General features: G+C 30.4%; 3 protein-coding genes across 5 annotated transcripts; 1 reads left to right on the forward strand and 2 right to left on the reverse strand.

The window, feature by feature from the left end:
- Nucleotides 1–40: 40 nt before the first annotated feature.
- Rab40 (RAS oncogene family member Rab40) lies at nt 41–5,743 on the reverse strand. The gene is made up of 4 exons (XM_015512620.2): nt 4,676–5,743; nt 3,260–3,453; nt 954–1,176; nt 41–857 (listed from the first exon to the last, which is right to left on the reverse strand). The coding sequence occupies exons 1-4, from the start codon at nt 4,824–4,826 to the stop codon at nt 541–543; spliced, it is 885 nt and encodes a 294-aa protein (XP_015368106.2). The 5' UTR covers nt 4,827–5,743; the 3' UTR covers nt 41–540.
- Nucleotides 5,744–6,880: 1,137 nt separating this feature from the next.
- Nucleotides 6,881–14,296, forward strand: LOC107164715 (ADP/ATP translocase 4-like). The gene is made up of 7 exons (XM_015512639.2): nt 6,881–7,099; nt 7,187–7,716; nt 10,955–11,077; nt 11,564–11,713; nt 13,213–13,480; nt 13,561–13,721; nt 13,798–14,296. The coding sequence occupies exons 5-7, from the start codon at nt 13,219–13,221 to the stop codon at nt 14,071–14,073; spliced, it is 699 nt and encodes a 232-aa protein (XP_015368125.1). The 5' UTR covers nt 6,881–7,099; nt 7,187–7,716; nt 10,955–11,077; nt 11,564–11,713; nt 13,213–13,218; the 3' UTR covers nt 14,074–14,296.
- Nucleotides 14,297–16,309: 2,013 nt separating this feature from the next.
- Nucleotides 16,310–22,829, reverse strand: LOC107164714 (plexin-A3-like). 3 transcript variants are annotated; one of them, XM_015512636.2, is made up of 4 exons: nt 22,623–22,829; nt 21,163–21,289; nt 20,668–20,756; nt 16,310–19,261 (listed from the first exon to the last, which is right to left on the reverse strand). In XM_015512636.2, exons 3-4 carry the CDS (start codon nt 20,743–20,745, stop codon nt 17,000–17,002), a joined length of 2,340 nt encoding a protein of 779 aa, XP_015368122.2. In that variant the 5' UTR covers nt 20,746–20,756; nt 21,163–21,289; nt 22,623–22,829; the 3' UTR covers nt 16,310–16,999. The 3 variants fall into 3 exon arrangements, with proteins under 3 accessions (XP_015368122.2, XP_015368121.2, XP_015368123.2); XM_015512635.2 differs by having other exon boundaries at nt 20,668–20,759; XM_015512637.2 differs by lacking the exon at nt 21,163–21,289 and having other exon boundaries at nt 20,668–20,759.
- Between the last annotated feature and the right edge of the window lie 231 nt (nt 22,830–23,060).

Consider the following 23,060-nt stretch of genomic DNA (forward strand, 5'->3'; position numbering starts at 1 on the left):
CACGGGTAAATATTATGAAAATAATGTTAACAATAATGAATTATATATTATAGGAATGATGACTTCAATGTTTATTTATCAATGTTAAAAATATTAAAATAATTGTTGTCATAAATTTTCATAAACAATAATAAAATTAATCATATAAAATAATAGTAATAATAAAAAAAATCATTGAAAACAGTTACAAAAGAAAAAAAATAGTTAGAATTCACAAATGCAAAAATAAAATGACTAAAGATGCGAGTTACATACTTTTGTTATTTACACATATACCCCTTATAAATAAGAGGTTATAAACAACCACACAGTTTTACAATTATTGCTTCCGAATAATGATCAATAAAATAACATACTGATTTACACAATTTATCTTAATGGATATGTTAACTTAATTTTGAATCAAAAAAATGAATTGTCTTAACACAGATCAAATAAAAAAATTACATACTATGCATTGTTTAACATAAAATATACACTTACTAAACATTTTTAAATAAATTCAAATCAGTGGATTCGTTACTAATGTTATATTTTAAGTCATGATATTGTACAAGAGTTTCTTGTAATGTATGAAGTTGAAATGCTTAATGGTGTATTTTTCAAATGATGATGATGTGATACAGAGTGTGCAGGGTGACCATGTTGTCGTGATACTCCAGTATTGTTGGAAGGCAATTTAATTTTTTTGGATGCTGAAGCATTACGTGGCAATGACATAGATAAAGTTGAGAAACTAGTCAATGCATATGACTTTAAGTGTGACTTAATTGTTACAGGTAGAGGCAACTGGTTTATACCATACTGGGTAGTTCTTGCTACAATAGCACGGCAACACAACTCTTGGAGGCTTAATACTAAAGTTTAAAAAAAAAAATTATTAATTTTTAAATTCAAAACACAACATAAATTTGATGCATACCTATTATTTTAAATATTAAAATAAGATATACCTTTGTTTGATCGCAAAAGTCTTTCCATTCCATTTCTATGTAATGCTCGCCTCGCTAATTCACTAAAACTTTCTCTGATGTTAAAGTCACAGAGTGGACTGACCTCAAACAAAGTCATATGATGTTTTGAGGCATAGGATTCTGCTTCTTTGACACTAACTTGTCTTTTAAATGCCAAATGCAAGCGATTACCAACTAACACTTTTGGAACTCCAGGTGCATGCTATATAAATTTATTTAAAATTATCAAAATTGTAAATTTCATTGAATTTATAATATTTAAGTCTATAAGTCTAGAATCTGACTTAAATTTATACCAATGTTGTTTATTATTATTATGTATTATCTTTACCCTGTGAGGTTTATTTTATTACTTAACTCTTGAGCTGTAATAAATTTATAAATAAAAAAAAATCCATAATTTACTAAATTTGTATATTTATTAATTTTGCATAGCGTTATATTATAATATTACCTACATGAATTACTTTAATTTCTAAATTATTATTGTAGAGGGGAGTTTTTTAGTTTATGTTAATAATATTCATTTTTAAGTTACTATCTATCAATAAGTTTGAATATGCATGTTAGTAAATTATATGACTTATTTTATATCGACAGTATTATATTGTTTTTTTTTTTTTTTTTTTTAATACCTACAAGAATAGTAATTAATTAGGTAAAGCTTATCATATTTTAATTAATATTGTAGATTTAAAAAAAAAGATTTATTATAAATTTATCACTAACACTTTAATTAGATAACTCGACAATTTAAAAAATACAATTTGTTATTACACTATTGCTCAAAGAAATATATACAGTGAAACCTCTTTTAACGGACACCTCCAAATAACGGACGGAATTTTGGGAACGGTGAAATGTGTATGTATTTCTCCCTCTTAATAGCGGACACCTCCAAATTGCGGACAACGTTTAAGCGACAGAGAGTGTCCAGTGTTTAGAGGTTTCACTGTATTACTAGATATGTTAAATGAGATAGATATGTTGTTTTTAATATACTTAGATATTCTAAAATATTTAAATGTATAATTAAATGTTTTTATAGTTAATTATTGAATATACTAAAGGTGATAGTTAAAATCTAAACAAAATCAAACTTTAGAAACACAAAATTGTCTTTAATAAAAAACAATAGGACATAATATTTAATTGAATCATTGAGATAATTAAAAATCTACAATAGTATAGTAAAGAATGATCCAAGGAATCACCTTAATATAAATGTTTATCAACTTTAAAGTGCAGATTATAAATTTATGGGTATCGGGTACTCAATCAGTGGTGCAGAACATATTTTACAGCTAATTCATTTTAACTGTCTTTTTTTGGATGCGTTGGTGCTGGCTGGGTAAAATATTAAAGTATACTTCCTAGCCTTTCTGCAATAATTTTATTAAACACAAGAATGTCACTAAATTATTAATATATAATTAGTTAAGCCCATTCCTCGGTCGTAATAACAAATATAATAATTAAAATAGTCACTGATACTTGTAAAATGTTAGCAAATATAACCAACCAACTGCCAATTGAATTCAAACTCATGATATCAGTGTTAAATTAAATTATAGTCTTCAGTGTTGAAATTATAATATTCTAGCAACTATTTTTGTCAGGTACCAACATATTAACATTCAATAACATAGAACATAAGTAATAACTTTATTATAATCATCATCCGATTCTATTATGTCCTGTCGATACTTACAATAACAAATTTCTTCAAAGCAATTTGGATATTATTATGAATTATGATTATGATTGATCTTCCTATTTCAGCACTGCTAAAATAATAAATGGAAATTTGTCTAACGGCAACATGGCCTGTTTATAAAATATAATTATAAACTACAGAAATGAAATAAAAAGTATTAATAATAAGAGTATTATTACAGTTTCTGAAGGAAATTTTTTTTTAGCAATAGTAGGCTTTGTAATCTTTAATGATTAATGAATAATGCCAAGTAAACTTTTGAGTAATCATATATATAATTATCTGAACAACATATGAGTTCATCAGGTGTTTTCTAAGGAACTCTAGAAAGTTGTCATAAAATTAAGTCTGGGATAAAATGGCACCGTTGCTCTCCTCCCTTTTAAGTATTATATTTTAAAAGTATCTAACAAAAATATTATAATTTAACATATAATAGGTGAATTTTTTAATTATGATTCATTATTAGGTACCTACTTGATTTCCTAATTTTTGATAACATTTTTAATATGTACCTACCAGCATTAATTGTACAATTTGTATAAACAGGGATATTAACGATACATACCTCTTCAACTTCTTTTAACCATCTGTCTAATCCGTCAAATGACCATTTATTAGTTATGTCATAAACTAACAAAACACCTTGTGCTCCTCTTGAATAAGATCTGATTATTGTGCATAAACGCCCTTGACCTGATGCATCCCATAGTTGCAATTTTACTCGTTTACCATCCAAGAGAATAATTGTAGTTTTGTATGCTGTAAACAGAACAATTAAACTTAATAATATTAATGACTCTTACTTCCTTAAAATCCAGATTGTAAAAACAACATGAACAATGAACATACTGAACACTAAGGGAAGAACTTATAAAAATCTATTATCTTAATAATTTGATAGGAAATATCTTAATATATTTTTATTTCCTATCATTTTTAATCTACTATATTATTATTCATTGTTATTAATTTTTGAAAATATGTATAGGTAAAGATTGATTATCAAATTATATTTTTAAATGTTAGAGAATTTGATACATATAACTAGGTATCTGAACAAATTATATCTTATCTGCAAAAATCAATTTTAATTAACCTCTCCAGTTAAGTTTAAAATATTATAATTTTATACTTGTTACACTCTAAGCATATCATCTATAAGTTATTTATTCAATAATAATAAATAAAATAAGTACCTATGGATTTAAACAATAGATTGGAATGACTTTTATATTATTTTAGATTACCTACCTAGTTTTTTAATTAAATAAATAAATATTATGAGTATTATGTAGTATAATCTGGTTTAGTGTAACAAAATAACTCTAAGTAGTAATAAATGTACCTAAAGATATTATCAAAAATATGTTAAGAGGATGCTACATCTGCATTCACTGTCTCTCTCTTACTAACGTGTAACATGACAATTGGTATGAACTGAATAATCCTTTTAACTCTGTTGTGATTAATACTTGAATTTTGAACAAATCTACCTATTATAAAATTTAGAAGTAAGAGTATTATCTAGTAAACCTCATAGAGAGTTTTCTAGGAGTATCTATTATATAATTGAAGTATAAAAAAACCTTAAAGGTTCACTATAGTCAATTTTCTCTTATATTAAACATACCTGAGGTTAAATGGATTATTAAGAATGTACAATTTTCTATGTTATGTGTTTGTAAGGCAGAGATAACACATGCAGATGTAATGTTCTCTTAATAGGGAAGGTTATGTTCTACAGTTAGAAACAACCATTGTTTAAACAAAAATATAGGTAGACTAAGATTATCAAGGGTTAATAATAATAATAATCACCGAGGGGATCAATTATCTGCAGTAGCTGGTTATTTCAACAAAATGGTACCTAATATTATAATAAAAACTATGCACTTTATGTTAAATTATGGGTTTATATTATGTATAACAATTGGTTTGTCAGACACCACCATACAAAAGACCAATAGGTATACATCATTACCACTTCCGCTGCAATATGGTGACTCAGATGATCCGTCCTCGAGATCGTTGAGCATCTCTTGTTTGCCCACATCACTGTCACCGACCAAGAGGAACTTCAGTAGGTAATCATACTCTTTCTGCTGCGGACAACCGTCGGTGTCAAGCGACATGCCAAATTCGGTGAGTCGCGTACCCGTCAAGTCGTCATCGGCAGCGGATGTTTTATGGCCACCGGGATCCCTGGTACTTCGATCAGGTCGGAGCACGTGAGGTCAGGCAGACGGACGATAATAAAAACTTGATCGAACGCACACGTGACGTATCGCTTTTTAGTGGTCTAGAGATACGAGCACTATCTGAAGTGATGGATATCGCACACTGTACAGAACTACTAGAGTGAATACTACACCAAATAATAAGTGTGTTGTCACTTGTCAAAAACTCAAACCTTTTGTTATCCGCACTTCGTACATCAGCACAGCAGCCAGCAGTGAGCAGCTCACCAGCAGAGACAACACAGTGATAACACTAATCGATCCGTTTTGTGACCAGCTGGTTGCATGGTTGCGTGCTCGCGGCGCCGTAAAGACGTTGTGAAATCGCGCGAATGATATAAAAAAATAAAAAACAAAACGCGAAAAACCGTTCGTCCGTGGTCCGTTCTCCTGCAGTCATTGTCACTCAATCACAGAATAGGTACAATGACTCAATCAAGCCAATATAACCATATTATACTTATCTATGAATATAACTTATAAACCATCCGCCAGAACACCACACAGACAGATTGAAATGAAAACGGATTCGCGTATTTATTTCGATTTTTACGCTTTCGACGCACTCATATTGTATTTTTTTGGGTATTTTTTGATTTTTAGACATTTCTATTGCTACGATTTGGAAGACGATTTAGCTCAAACCGTAAAAAAAAATTCTGTACCATCAGTACCAGAGGGCTGTTTATCAAAAATTGGAAATTGTTCGGGAGAGTGTTTGTTCAATAGCTTAGTTTACAATGATTAGTAAGTCACGGTAAATGTTATTCGAAAATTTCTTGGAAGTTTTATGATGACCTTCTTAAAAGCTTAAACTTACGAGAAATAAACACCATAAAAATAATAAATATTTTGAGATTATGGCCTTATTGCATTTATAATTTTAATAATTAACCAATTATATTACCACATTTTCCTACCAATAAATAATTTCCGATGAAAATAATATTATTATTATTGTATGTTTCATTCATATTATTAGATTCTGAGCTGAGCATTAAATGTATTATTTTATAATAATTATATGTGTATTTATTTTTCATTTATTTGTTGATATATTATAAGATAAGTAGTTGAAATCAACGTTAAAAATGTCCTGTAGTTTTCCAAAGTGACGAAAAAACAAAATAATTAAGGAAAAATGAAATTTTTATGCAAAACCAATTTATTATCAAATCGATTTTGATTTTTTGGTTAAAAAAAAAAATAACAGTATATGCATGAAATGTTATTATACTACAAATTATAAATTATTATCATTGAAAAATGTATATATTTTATATAAATATTTATGTTAATTTTAAATATTTTAATATGACGTTAATGCTAGAGCCAATAATAACATTACGCGAAATTTATTGAGAAATATTTATAATTCTTTTAGTCATTTAGAACAATAAGCTTGTATTTTATTATGCCGTAATATTGTTGTCAAGTATCAACAAGTATGTTATTTAATATTTCGTTTTATTATTATTAACCATTTTTGTATCCACTATAAAATATCTCTAATAAAATCACGATACAATCGATTTATTTCATTAACGGAGAATAGCAAGTTTAATATATTATATAAGGTTACATAGATTGCGCTTCTTTAAAAATAAAAATCCAGACACCAAAACCTTGAAATTGAAAATTGTCGATACATTATGGCCCTCTTGTACCACAAAACAATGAGAATGAGTAACGAAATATAAATTAATTACTCAAATCTGGTGACAATACTTCATACTAACTGGTTTCCAGATTATCTCGGTCGTGTGTTGTGTCATCCTGATCATTTTCATTTGGGGGTCTTGGGTATCTAACCACCATTTAGGTGGCTATTGATTCTTCAAACAGTTCAAACCGGTGAGGCGCCGACTACACAAGTCTTTGGAATGATGATAATTCATAACTTTTTGATATGATTGATAAGACCACACCAGTTAGTACCGGGCAGTACAACTGCATCTACAACTACAGTACAACTGACCGAGTACTTCACTAGGCGTTGAGTGGAGGTTGAAGAGTATTGAGGTTTTTAGTTTCTATAGAAAAAATAAAATAGCTTAAAGCAGCCGCTGCCACTCGCATTAGTCGCACTGGATGTTGTTGTTGTTGTTGTAAATATTAATGGATGTTATGAAAGAGTGTCGTAACTCGTAAGAATTAGCTTTACTAGTGTACGTATTTTAGTTATTTTTTTTTTTATCATGTCATTGTTTTAGATAATAATATTATAATTTATATTATTTTACTATGATCGGCAGGCGGCAGTGACGACTATTGGTGGCGTACGTGTGTTTAGTTCTAATCTTAGTGGGAGAAACGGTTTTATAAATAACGACGACCTTGTGTACCGAATGTGTGTCGCACGAGTCGACATTCATTGAGCTGTTGAGCAACGGATTTTATTATAATTTATATTTTAATTATATTGAATGTAAAACGCTACTGCCATTTTCAAAACTCGTGTTTTCCGATCTTGAGCTCATTTATTACCTTTACTATTCCATCGCAAAAAACACGTTCCTGAAAATAATTAATACCAAGCCGGTGTGAAACATTAATCAACATCATAACAATAATAATATTGTAATTATATCACCTCAACCAGCGACTATTAGGTACCATTGTCTACAACCACTGCTCTGTGTCGAATAACAACTCAGAAATGTACCCGTTTGGGGGCATTTACTAAGAAATGGCCTGTAGCCAACTCCAGGACAACCGCATAGACATCCAAGTCAGCGCATTATCAAAAATCACTGGTTTACGTAAAGGCTAAATTACGGATTTAGTGAGTACCTATCCATAATCTGATTAATGATAATACAAGTTAAGTGTAAGGTACCTACAGGTAGTAAATATTAGGTAGGTACAAAGAGTTTGTGAATAATAAGATGACCACAAATTCCTGTTTACTTGATGGTTTTCATTTAAGCATTCACACATACTTAATAATTTTTAAATAAATAACCCTTTTCGTTGTAAGCATATAACTTAAAATCAGGTTTTTCTTGGATATTATTGATGTTCTTAATGCTTTAATTGGAATTTTAGTATAGGTTGGTACTTAATTATGTAAAGGGTTTTTGAATGTCAGTTCTGTTTGTTTTTAAAGGGTTTTTTAAAAACCAGTAATAATAAAAATATTTAGTTAACATACTTATTTACATATTACATAGCATACATATATATTTTATGTGACATACTATGTATTAACTTACTACCTGTGCATTATAAGAAATACATTTCATAGCCACTGTATTAAATTACATATTTGGAGGTCATTCATTGTCATTTTTCAACTTTAATTTCATAGTGTGTACACTTATTATTTAACTTAAAAAATATTTATAACTCTATCGTTGATTGTATGTTTATTTATAGTAAGTATGTAATCATTGAAGATGTAAAACCTGATATTTATATTTTATGTGGCTGTGACAAGGAAATAAATGCCTAAATATTATTTTACTTTCAAATTTGAAATTAAACTTTAAAATCTTAAATTAACCAATTTATTATTTATATTAGTTTCTGGGTTTACACTGTCAAGTTATAAGTAAATATTAACAATAAAATCAATCAACCTTATATTGCTCTAATTCACGATCAAGATACATGCCAATTACAAATTTAAAATTCCCAAAATCATATATCAAACTGAATTTTTTTTTGTGTTGGTATTTCTATAATAATTTCAAGATAAATAATTAATGTAATCGATAACATTTAGGTACTTACTATCTAATTTTAAGGAATACGTAAATAAGGAATAACATTTTAAAAAGAATAATTAGATAAATACTTATACTTAGTTATACCTAACTAATTAAAATATACCTCCAAGAATAAAGTAATAAGCACCTAATACAGATAAGTAAAATAAAAAAAATAAGTATGCTTGTTATGTAATGTGTATCCACTACCCAAAGTTTACTTATTACTTTTATGTTATACATAAAACAAATTGGCTTTATATAGTTAAGTGCTTTCTATAAATAAAAATAAATTATTTCATATAAAAGTATATAGGTAATAACTAATTGTATACTTGTTTATAAAATATTATGTACATATCTTATACAATAGTATACACAGATAGGGATGTTAGATCGAAAGAAAAGTATCGATACTTTTACTTGGTATTGAATCGAAAGAAAGTATTGATACCATCCAAGTATCGCAGCGGCGTAGCCAAGATTTTTTTTCGGTGGGGGGCTGATCAATTTTTTACACAGCAGTGCATTAAATACCTATTAGCACGGCCGAAGCTATAGAAAACTAACAAAATAAAGATGATAATTTAAAATTAGTAAAATACAATTTAAGACTTTTTGAGTGAATATTGTAGACCAGCGATTCTCAACCGGGGAGTCGCGACCCCCTTGGGGGTCGCCAACAATTTTTTTTAGGGTCGCCAATTCATGTGGGAAAAAATTGTTTCACTTAGAATCTTATAATTAATAGTAAGTGTTGAAATATATATATTTTTGTTTGGATAGTCCGATAGTCGATAAAAACGTACTATTTATTTATAATACAATGCAAGGCTAATTACAGATAAGATAACAATATATTATCTATTTATTTAAAATTATCGGTAAGTCGAATTAATTACTTTTTTTGTAAAATATATACATAAATAAATACAATAACAGTTTATTCAATTTTTTAATGCTTACTTTACAAAAGGGTCGTTAGACATATTGGTGACATTATAGGGGGTCGCGAACTCAAAAAGGTTGAGAACCGCTGTTGTAGACCATTGAAATAATTTTTAAATTTTATTAACATTTCGGGGGGGGGCTGCAGCCCCCTAAGCCCTCCCCCTGGCTACGCCACTGAAGTATCGAATAAAAACTATCAATATTTACTCATATCAATACAAAAAAAGGACTAAAAATTTAGCATGGTCACATTGGAACTCGTAAATAATATATAATCGTTCGTACATTACCCAGTATATTTTATATCTATAGGCTTTTACGGCCTTATTTTTAAACTCTAATTAAACATTTTAAATGCCCTTAACATTTAAAGTACACTAAAAATACAAACTTAATAGAATTTTCGTATTTTTTATACTTTTAAGTGGAATAAATTAAGTAAAAACTTAAGGTTACTCAAATGTCAATTTTACACTTATCACATCAATGATTTGTATGTTATCATAATATAATTAAAACTATTTTATTTATTTATTATATTACAAATTCATAAGTCAAATAATATAAAGTAAAAAATATACATATACATACAGTCAAATATTATAAATTGAAAAAAATAGCATAATTAAATATATAAAAAACAACCAATCATCAAACCAACATTCGTCAGGCAAGTCTCCCAATCATAGGCGCCAAGTACATGGGTGCTCGGGTGCTCGAGCACCCATTGAAAATATTCATTGGGTGCGGAGCACCCAATATAATTAAAATAGGTAAACCGTTATCACCACGTTCATTGTATGATATCAGTGGCTACAAAGAAAAACCACAGGATATAAAAATCTATTTCATCTATAATTCTGTGGCAAAACCTCGGAAGTCAAAATTAGAAGAAAAAAAATTGGGGGTGGGTACAACCCATTACTCCCTCCCCGCCAATGCTTGCGCCACTGTTGTTTTACATTGGTAAGAGCACCCAATAGCTTTTTGAAAACCTGGCGCCTATGCTCCCAATAACATCAGTTTACCTAAACGAGAACTAGATAAACGGTATCGGACCTGAGTTTTAGTAGCGCCAGCTTTTGAAAACAACCTTTCACAAGATACAGAAGTTACAATTCGATATGAGTATATTTCTTTCGATCCAAGTAAAGTATCGAAACACTTGTATTGATACCAAATAGTACTCATATCGAAAGAAAATATTGATACTGTACTCAGTCTCAGTGTACTCATATCGATAGTATCGCAACATCCCTATACACAGATATTTTCAATGGGAGAAAATCCAAACCTTCCCACTTGTGTTGTATATGTCATTTATCCTATAAAATTAATCTATATTTTTCTTATATTTTATAGAAGAAAGATAAAGAACGCTCTAGTCTCCATGAATTCGGTTTGGACGCAGTGTCCAGTGCTGTTGCCACAGCGATAGCACGATCAGTTGTTGCTCCATTTGATAGAGTTAAAATAATTTCTCAAGTAAGTTATGCTCTAATGAATTTCTTGAATTAATACAATTTATTTAATATTTCAAATGTGTAGTTAAAGTTTTAATGAGAATAGTGGAATATCACATACATGTCCTCAAAAATATTAGTCTCCACTCAACTAAACATTAAATACATCTAACCTCACTATAATTTAATGGCAAGTTGTTTAAAATTTTGAATTTTATACACTGAAATTTTCTGGTGCAGAAAAATTTTTAAAATTCTTTTAATCTTTCCAATCATTATTAGGTATAGTTTAGACATTAAATTCAATATAATTTGTATCTAGATACTTAATAAACTGTAATTATAACAATAATCTAATTTATTAATTATTATTTTCTAATTTTCAATATTTGAGCTACAAGAATATGATATGACATGTGATTTTATTACCCTTATTATGTTTACCTATATAAGTATTTAAAGCTATACACTGTTTTCAGTATCATATAAATGTTTTTAATTTATTTAGGTTCATTATACATCTATTGTTAATGGTCAAAATAATCAACATTATCATCCAGGAATCTTAACAACATTAAATCAAATTTATCGTGAACAAGGATTACGGGCACTATGGTTTGGAAATTTTACCAACATTTTAAGATTTGTTCCATCTCAGGTACTTATTATATCTTTATATTCTAAATATATTTTTAAGACTATTTAATTATTTTATAAATATCTAGCACAAATTAAATTAATATTTTGATTTTGTTTTAATTATTTTGATGGTTACAATGATTTTAGGCACAGGACACAGGTATATTATGAAGTAGCTTAATTTTTTTTTTTATCAAACTGTATAAATATGCATATTACTGTGGTAATTTAAAAATTAAATATTATTCAAATTATTGTTGCCAATTAACATTTAGTTAAATACTTAAAACCTAACATTTTGAACCAAAAAAAAAAATATATATAATATATATATACATTTGGAATTGATCTTACAATGATGTAAATAATGAAGTATTAAAAGAACAATATCATTACTGTATTTATTTTACTTGAATTAAAGTACAGCCAACCAGAAGTGACCTAACAATTTTTCATTCATGAGAAAATTTTAGGGATCTCCTCCAAAATTATTTGATACAATCATTAAGTATTAAAAATTTAAAAAAAAAATTATTTATTTTTGTAAATTATTTTCCTTAGATAAAAAAATAAATTTAGCGACTCAACAATAAATAAATTATTATTGAAGCATTTATTGTGTTGTGTCTCTTAAATTGCTATCCCAGAATAATGAGTGGTACTATACATACTACTATACAGAGTGCGGCATAAGTCGGTTCCCGCACATTTATTATTTGTTGTTTCTTTGTTGTGTAAATTAAGGAACCGACTTATGCTGTACCCTGTATATGGTGGTCTGTAGACACCATTGGTCAGCCGACTTTTTGCACTAGCATCACCCACTCACCCAAAAACTACCATGAGACCCAGGTCGCATAAAACTCTCATTATGTTTTAAAACCTAACAAAAAATGATCTTTAGTTGCATCTGTGTACTATTTTTAAATAGCATTACTCCAACAGCTAAAAAATTATGTATAAAAAATAAAAATGTATTCACATATCACATAATTCAATGAATAGTTATTGAATAACCACAACCCTTTTTATTTTTAAAACATCAGCAAATGGATCATTATAAATTATAATATGTACTTCAAAATGTAGAACTTCCGGATATGCTTAAAACAACCAGTAGGTATATTCATTGCTTACATCACAAGTTATTTGATTTACATTTTATTACAGCCTAAGAATTTTAGAATACAGACAACCTATTTCTAAGATTTAAATTAACTTTTTATATTTATATTTTGATCACCTGATTAAAATAAATTACAATTAAAGGCATTCACCTTAGTTAAATTATTGCATGTATAGGATTAAGTTTTACTATCCTTTAACAAGTGAAGTTATATTTACAATGGTTAATTAAACATCCTGTAGGTTTTAAAATAGCAATGCATTGATTTTCATTAAATATACTATAGTAGTCGTCAATATATATCGATGACATGGTTTAGTAAAGAAATTGTTTTACATATAATTTATTTGTTGATATATTAATTCATTTGGTTTGTTTTTTTATTTCAACAGGCGGTTATGTTTGGACTAAACACATTTTACCTAAAATTGCTTTTGAGCAATATTAAACATAAAGATGATGGATGGAGTCATACTACTTTGAGTCTTATATCTGGCGGATTATCTGGTGCAACCACATTATGCATGTTCTATCCACTTCTTTTCTGTCAAACTCATTTAGCTGCCCATGTTGGACCCTTGGTTGACCGTGAATATACTGGATTACTGGATTGTATACAAAAAACTGTTCATACAAATGGTGTTCGAGCTTTGTATACAGGTATTTAACCTTAATAATTGAATGTATTTAAATTTCTTTGCTGTACACACATAAATTATAATTATAACTTTTATGTTTAGGATTTGCTATTGCAGCTAATGGAATGGTCATAAACAAGGCTATTTACTTTGGAGCTTATTATAGTTTTAACAAAACTATTCTAGATCATAGTAATAGTCTAGTTTCTATTGATGAAAAAGATACAAAGTTACCATTTTGGATACGGTTTGGAACAGCACAGGTTAGATATTAATTATTAAATTAGTTTTAAATATGTAATATTACATTGGTAAAAATGTTCTATTTATTTTATGTAGGTTTCCACTTACTTGTCACAATTATTCAGCTATCCTCTTGACACAATTGGCAGAATGTTGATTGTCCAAACCGCACAAGAAGAAAAATTGTATCACAATGCCAGAGACTGTTTTACTAAACTATGGAAATCTCAGGGTTTATCAGGCTTATATCGAGGAATGTTGCCAAATATGATTCGATCAAGTGGTTCGGCTTTAATTCTTGTGCTGCACGATGAATTCAAATGGATACTGAGTAAAATGGGTTTATTTGGAGGAGACATTCAAGACGATTAAACAATAATATCCTTCCTTCTACCTACTACTTTTTCATGCAAATATATTTTTTTAAAAACTTAAAAATTGTATAATGTTTTATTGTTAGTTGACGCCATGCGATTCTAGTCAAGTATTTTTAACCTTGTTAGTATCTGCAACCAATTATTTGTGAATATCATGTACCATTAAATACTTGTTATGGATATTAAATTAATAATAATTGATTTTCTATATGGTTCAATTGTTAAAATTTTTACCTAAAATTATTTTTCCTTAAAACATTTAAACTAATTGGTTTTTAAAATAATTTAAAATATAAATCATAAATGCTATTGTAATACTATGAACAATGTCTTTCAGTGATAAAAATCATATTATTCAGTGTTAATTGCTTTATATCTATTTATTATTCAATAAATTCCTTATCTCGCTGACTGACAATGCAAAAAATTATAAACATGAAAATTCCACATAAAAGTTAGATTTTTCTTAGCAGTTTTAATTTTATTTTTATTTGTTATAAATGTGTATTTATATGAACTCATTTTTTGAATTTTGGTTTAAAATTTTTTGTATTATTATGATTTATTTGATGATTAAGTGATTGCTTGTAAGTTGTAGTGGCTTAAATAAAATGTATCCTTATCTGTGGGGCAATTTTTTTTAAATGTTTGGTTGAAGCTTTGTTTCTTTTAAGTGTAAAGTTAAATCTTACACTATGATTCAATTAAAATTCATCTTCATGATATGTGTTATTAAGAGGACGTTACGTACACATGCATTGGTCTCTGCCTTACAAATGTAGAACATAACAAAAACTTTACTTGTACGGGACAACTGTTCTCCCTCAGTATTTATTGTAGAATTATCAGAATTCCACGACAGATAGGTAAGAACTTATCTGTGTCATAGTTTCATTATTTTTTTGATAACATAAATAAAACTGAAATTTGTGCCATCAAAAAAATAACGACGCAAAGACAGATAAAGTTTTTATCTAGAATTTTGATAATTCTACTATAAATACTGAGGAAGAACAGTTGTCTCGTGCAAGTACAGTTTTTGCTATATTCTATGTCTGTAAGACAAAGACAATGCATCCGGTTGTAATGTCCTTTTAATAAAAATTTAGATTTAACAAGGTTAAAGTGAAAGTTAAAAGCTAAGTATGCATAAGAAGTTGGCTTTAACGCCTTTAACAAATAATATATTTTAAACAATAACAAAAGTGTGTTCAACGATAAAGACAAAACAAAATATTTAAACACTTGGCCTTAAATTTATTTTTAGATTATTTTTTTCTCCTTTAGTGTAAAATACCACACTAAGTGTTTTGTATTTGAATTGATTAATTGCATTTTTTTTTTCAATTATTGACAATATTTTTTGCACAATATAGAACAGGTTTGTTTTAAACTTGATTTTATTCAAACTATGGACATTTTTAGATATTGATTCAAATATCGAATGCTGAAATATTCCATATTCCTCGCGAAAAAATCCTTGAACAAATTTTTGGAGGAAATAAAAAATGTCAGAGGATTAGAAAAATATTCCTTGCTGTTGGTGACTACATAGAAATCATGATAGAACTTTGCACTTTTCATGTTCCTGTTTTCAGGAGGAGCAAATTCATTTCATCAGGTTTAAGTTCAACGTCTTTAAAATATCTGTTATTTAGGAAAAATGATAAATTGATAAATAAAAAACAGTTTATATCGAAAACAAGATCATAATATCAGTAGCACCGATCATCTAATTTATCTATGACATATATGGGGAGGAGCTCCGTAAAATACTGCATCTGCATCCAGAATTTATTTTTAAACGCAAAAATATACGATCAAACATTACATAACGATTTGTAGTTGCTTTGATTTGCATCAGATAGTTAAATTATAAAAATGGGCGGATGATGATTGATAGGCGGCTCTTAATGTGTAGGTACAAAATGTCATAGTAGGTATATTTTAAGCACTTCAGCGCCACTGCATAATATCATATATACTTAGGTACTCCATACATACGTAAATAATTATATTCAAATTGTAATATCATTAATTTTATTGCTGACACGAATACACGATGACTCACCATCATCGATAAATTGTCTTTTATCGACATTTATCTAGAACATTAAAGTAAATCGTGCAATAATGTATTTATAATCTATACTGTTTATAATATCTTAGTTCATGGCCTGTATAAACTTAAATAATTATATTAATTGACTTCTTTTCATAAAACACGCATGTCGTATCAACATCGTTTAATTTATCCATCATCAACAACAATTATTAAAAATTAAAATTAAAACATATTATGTACAACAATTGGACAATCTGTAGATTAACTTCTACATAATTATATAAACTGCGCAATCAGCCCGAAATATGAAGTATTGCATATTATTATTATATAATCAAAAATATTATTTACTTTTTACACACATATGAAAATCTATGATAATATTAATAGTATTATATAGAGCATACGTAATATACTATATCGTTATGTAATCATATTTATACAATGACGGGATCTACGTGATCCTTACATGCTGTAGCTTATACCTACGAATAAGATAATAATCATATAATCTTACATATACCTAAGTAGATACCTACACACATAATAATTATAATATTGATGTTTAATATTATATACCATATCATACCTATAGTAATATATTAAATACAAAAGATAGGCGATTTTTGCTACCTATTTAATATTTTCTATATCGTTGTCGACGAGATAGACGAGGATCATGCGAAGATATACCCATATAATATTATAATATAACATAACTCCATGCATCTTATATCTGCGTTACCTATAAATTACATACCTAAAATACTATAGAATCGTGGAAATAAGTGACCCATTTCATTATGAATGGCATGCATAATATTATGACGGTATTAAAATAATTAACAATGTTTTCCTATGATCTGTCTTTGGTCGGCGCCAGAGACGACTCGACGTCACCTTTGCAAGTGCTATCGGTTTGGGTTCCGGTTCCGGTTCCAATTTCGGAGCTGTTAAGGTGCTCGCACAACGACTTCATTTCCGTCTGCTGGTTAGAAATGGTTATGGCGATCTTCATGCAGTACACAATGGCTGCCACGATCGTGATGACCAGCGACACTAACGCAATGCCACCGAAAATTATGGTATTGATCCGCAGAGGGCTGCTGTACCGGCGCGTCTGCGGTTTCCTCTTGACCTCGTATACCAGGTTGCCAACGGTAACGATGATCTCGTCGTTAACTAGGGCCGCCGGCAATTCGTCTTCGTCGTCCTCGTAGTCTTCGATTTGGTCTTCGTCTGAATGACTGCCGTGGTCCTTGAAGGACAACCGTTTGGGCGGCCGGCACACTATGCGGTCAGGTTCCACGGACGTCACGTTGCACGGCACTCCGGTGTGGTGGAACAGTACTGTCAGGTCAGCATCGTGGTCGTAACCTTGGTCCATGTTCAGACCGTAGACGGTAACAGTCCGCCCATCTGTGTCGAAGTCGGTGTACACCGGATCCGGGTACACGGTGTAGTCAGGCGTACCGGTGGGCGGCTGTATCTTGACGATCGTGTCGTTGTAGTCGGCCTGGAACCCGAACTTCAGCGCGGTCACCTGGTGTGGTGCTGGCCGGTTGATGGTCGGCGCCGTGCACACCAAGTACGTGTTGTTTTTCACTACGCACCCGCCAGTGTACTGAATGCCATTGTACGACACGTGCACCAGTGGATTGCGGATGCACGCAAAGTTCTGGCCAAATACCGGAAGCTGAGTGCCACCGGACGCTATGCTCCGGAACGTCTGGCCACCATCCACAGCTGGTGTAGACGTGTACACGAATGGTGGGTCGTGTACGAACTTGCTCAGGTAGTGGTCAAACTCGATCCGTACCGCACTAGTGGCCGGGGCGTCGCTAGCACCTGTTATGCACGTCACCTCGTTCTGGCTCTGCGAAACCACCGCGCAAGTGATATTTTCCCGCAAGTACACACGAACAGTGCCAGCGTCCAAGAACCGGCCGCGGATCATGATCTTTGTGCCGCCGGTGGTTGGGCCACACGTCGGCCATACGCTCGTTATTACCGGCTCCACGAAGTAGAAACTCTGGTTGGACCGGAGCGTGAACGTGGGTAGCAACTTGTTCTCCTCCGACATGTACGTCACCTCTACCGGGCCTTGGTTCAGTGTACTTGTGTTGGTCGGCGGTATGGTGCACGTGACGGCCGTGCCGTCCATCAACACGGTGGGCAGCAAGCATCGGCTGTTGGCGACCTTGATCACGGTCACCTTGTTTTCGGCCAGCGTCCGGTGATTGCTGATGACGATCCGCACCGTCGTTCCACCGGCCCACGATCCGTACAGTGGTGAGATGGACTCGATCCGGACCGCGGGACATTGGATCAGCACGTCTTGGACCGGTGCTACGCGACTGGGGTCGGCCAGCCGGCGGACGTCGCATTGCTGGTACGACCCGGTGCACGGATTGCTCTTGGGGCACCACTGGCAGTAGTACCGGTACACGTCGTCGTCCCAAAGGCACACCTTGCACTCGTCACTTGGCCCCAAGTGGCTGTCGGTTACGCACGCGTTACGAGGCACCGTGAAGTCCAAGTAGTGGTCACTCTTGTCGTCAAAGGCCAACGGGACGCCTTTCACGGAAACTGCAAAATAAACCATCGACGACAACGACGAGTTCACAGACTCCAAGTAGTCAGACTCGCACGTGATCTGCCGCCCACCACTTTCAACTTTGCCATCGTACTTCATCTCGTTCAAGTGGCAGTACACCCCACCCCGTTCGAGCAGTGCCCTGAACGTACCGGTCGGGTCGTTCGACACTTTCACTTGCACCGTGCGGTTCGCCGTGTCCAAATTGGTCCGTTTCTGGTAGTTGACCTGGAACCGCGGACATGACCGTGCGTCGCTCACCGCCTTAGTTGGTGGATGATGGTGACCGTCGTCGCCCGGATCTTCGATCAGTTGTTTTTCCGTCGCCGCCGTGTCATTGCACGATTGCCGTACCAGCGACCAGCTGCAAGCGGGGGCAGCAGCTGTGCATTCTGCACATGTGTCGCGCGCCACACAATCCGCCGTCACATTCGGTCGCATAGTCACAGTGGTTTGTTCAGATACAGTCGTCGAAGGGGATTCGGCCGCTGCTATCATTCCACTGGCCATCATCATTGAAACCTGTATATTATAATAGTATATCAGTGACGCAACCTTATGTTGATTTTCGGTATTTATTAAATACCGAAAACTCAATAAATAAATACGTTAATAAATAGTATTTATTAACGTAAAAATCAAAAATCGATGTTATCATTAATATTATTTTTAATATTTTCGATTTAACGAACCCGTATTTTACACTATTATAATATGTCTTTAAGTTTTTGTTTATAATTTAGATATTTTTGAAGGTTTAGAATTCAATTTTTTTTTTATCTACTTGGTTGTTTTAGTTAAGTATATTAAACGTAAATAATAAAATTTGTTTTGATTGATTATATGAATGTATCTTGGAGAGAGGCAGGGCCGGGCCGAGGGCCTGGCAAGGCGGGCGTCTACCAGGGGCGCAAAATTTGATATAATTAAATTTGAAAATCTATAGGGAGGGAGGCGCTAATTTTTATTTTGCCAGAAGCGCCGCTATTGATCGGCTCAGCCTGGGGAGAGGTTTATGGATTAATAAATGTTCTGAAGGTGTACGTTTTTATTTAGTTGAACTTTTTTTTAAATATTTCGATTTTTAGCGTTTTTTATACCTAAACGTAGTAATTATAGATAAATCACCAAAGACAAAAGATCTAAATTCAAATATTGCATTATTTTATTTTTATTTTGGTACAATAGCTAGTTAGCATGTCTCGACAAATGTCAACGGGAAAATGTTACTGCATTATCATTTAAAATGCGGTTTATACTGTTCCTTCTCATATTAATATATAATATGTCAATAATGATGTCAGATTTGATAGTGTGATTAATAAAGTGAACAACAAATTACGTATGCTTTATTCTAAACTATCAATTATTTTATGTTCATCTAAGGCTAACCAAAAATTAACTATTAATATTTGGTGGTTCTTCTATAAAAAATTAAAGGTTTTATGTTTGTATTATGGCTGTAATTAAATATTTGTTTTAAATTAGTATGGAATTCTTCTCCAAATGTTCGTTTAATAAGTTTTTATTAAAAATATTTATTGACATAAATTATATATTTTTTGTCATTCAATTATTGATTTATGATCTACTCGTTTTATTATCTATATATATTATGTGTTTGACTAGTTATAAAAATTGGGCAATTATTACTTTTAATTAAAATATTATATTAAGTATTAGTAATTATATACAATTATTTTAATTTAGTTTAATTTAGATACATTGACATTTTTAAAGCTTGATTAGGTTTTCAGGCATTGCTTTTCATATAATGATTATTAAAAAAAATATATAAAAAAATATCGCATACAGAATTGCATATTGATATATAATAGGTAAACCTATAAAGCCAAAAGTGAAAAGACGTTCGTTTTTAGTTTTAACGTTCATAAATGTACTCTATAAATAATAATAGATATACGTACAATCACTATAGCCAGACATGGTCTATTCGTAAATAAATGGTTCCAAAAACGTTTTTTTGAACGTCTACCCACAAACATGTTTGTAAGTTCTTCTGAAATGAAACAATTATTTGATTAGACAGTAAATATTAAATGGAAATATTTTTGATTTAAATTTAAATTTATTCTTGTTTTCTTAGAGGTCTTAATTAAAAATTAATTAATATTACATTATTATATCACTATATTTCATGATTAATGTAAGCGTTTATTAATTTTAATGAAAACGATAATTTTTTAAAATATAAATATACATACAAATTATAAATAGTATTACATACCAATTATTTTGAAGTACGTACCTAGCTATAGTAGCTATTATAATATTAATATTGTATATTATAAAATTTAAATGAATCACTACTTGGTTTTTTACTCATAATATATGTATTATAATATGAGCCACCTACTGTATAGTTTTACAAAAATATACAATAAATTCAATCACATAAATACCTGTAGGTAACGAAGAAACGCTATAAGTATTCAATATTCAACTATTTAGCTACTGTAGTTGTCGCTTGTCTGCTACTACAACTTGCCATTCGTCAATAAAATCACTAAAATCATCAGGCACCCACGACTGAACCGATGACAAAAATCAAATGAAATATAATAATCAATTTTTAGAAGATAACTATATCAAGTATCAACTACTGTTGTATAATACTTGGTATAAACATGACACAATATTATAATTCATATTTGCATTTCAAATAATTTTGATATAAAAATAATTGGGATTATAATCGTAATATACGTTATCTTTAGTTTAAGCTAAATATAGATATATTTCTTATATCGCCTTATTATTGTATTTATTCTTATTAAGTACAGAGCATAATCGCTTTAAGACTGTGAGACCGTATCAATGTATCATATATTATAATATAAATATATTAAAATAATTGAAAAATATATTATTTTAAATTCAAACATATTATAGTATTGAATATGGACACACAAAAAACTATAATAGAATTGTTTCTTAAGTGTAAGGACTTCCTATCCATAGATAGATTGTATTTATGAACCGCCATTATTGGTTTTATACTTAAGTATAAAAATATAATAATCATTAGATATTATTTTCAACTATTGCTTCAGTTAATTTAAAGGAAGTTTCTGTAAATAATATATACAACATTGACCATAGTAATTTTTAATATAAAATGTAAATTTTTCATTTTTTAGCCCTCCCAGGAATTTCAGACGGCCCGTAAGCACTTCCCGTCGCCCACACTTTCCATGACCCTGGTACTGGATATACTGTAATTAGTATCTATTAGAATATAATATGTAAAAGTGACAGTTATAATTTAAAAATTAAAAATTAATTTAAAGACCTATATCGATTAAAGTTATTAAAACTTTGAGCTAATTAGTTTAAATTAAATTTACTTTTAACTTAACTTTTTTAACTATTAAACACATTAATGAGCGGCTTTAGACTAATCGTTTACTAAATATTACAAACATATACTATATTATATCAACTGCATATCTTGTAAAAACTATGGACGTCATGACGGGTGTACACGAATCGGCTTCCTGGCTTCTGTGGCAAATACGTGAATATGCGATAACTACTTGACAATATAGAGTTATGTAGCATTTGTTTTTTGGAATGTCACATTTTTAAAACAAAATGAGTGATTTATAATTTAAAATGTTCATGTTAATTGAATGATGAAATGTTCGTTTAACTCGGTAAGTCGATTAATTTTGAACGAAATGGGCGATGTAATTATATTTATTTTTTAAAAAATGTATGATATATTTGTTCAATTTATTACCTTCTTAAAACTTAAATTAAATGTGTACATATTACAATATTTTTATTACCAACATATCTTATTTTTAAAATTCTTTCAAAATACAATATGTATAAGAATGATTGACATAATTGTACTTACTTGTGGTTTGTGCCGTGCAAGTTGTCAGTAAAAAATTATTGTAACCGTACAATATTTATGTCTATGTGTGTAAATGTATATTATCACCAAGATTTTATTTTCAAAACACTTTAAAATTTAAAAAAAGCAATTATATTTAACTCGTTCTTCAAGCGTTCGAAACGTGTTGTATCTATTACAACTACTATTCAAGTAACTCAACCTTCGTCTGAAATGAATAATGTTCTTAAAGGGCTATTATATGTTTATCATATTTTTTATGATTATTAACTAATGGGCGTAGTCAGATTGTGTCAATAGTCGATGGTTAAACAATTAAATCTATAAAATTAGTAAAGTATAAAATACATTGTCGTCTAATATTAAAATAAACCTATAAAAAATATCTTCCTGGCTTGACACCATAGCCTATGGTCCATTGGTTATGAGTGTTATGAC

Source organism: Diuraphis noxia, unplaced genomic scaffold (genome assembly GCF_037042655.1).
Source record: "Diuraphis noxia isolate RWA-SAM2 unplaced genomic scaffold, SU_Dnox_SAM2 contig0002, whole genome shotgun sequence".
Taxonomy (NCBI): domain Eukaryota; kingdom Metazoa; phylum Arthropoda; class Insecta; order Hemiptera; family Aphididae; genus Diuraphis; species Diuraphis noxia.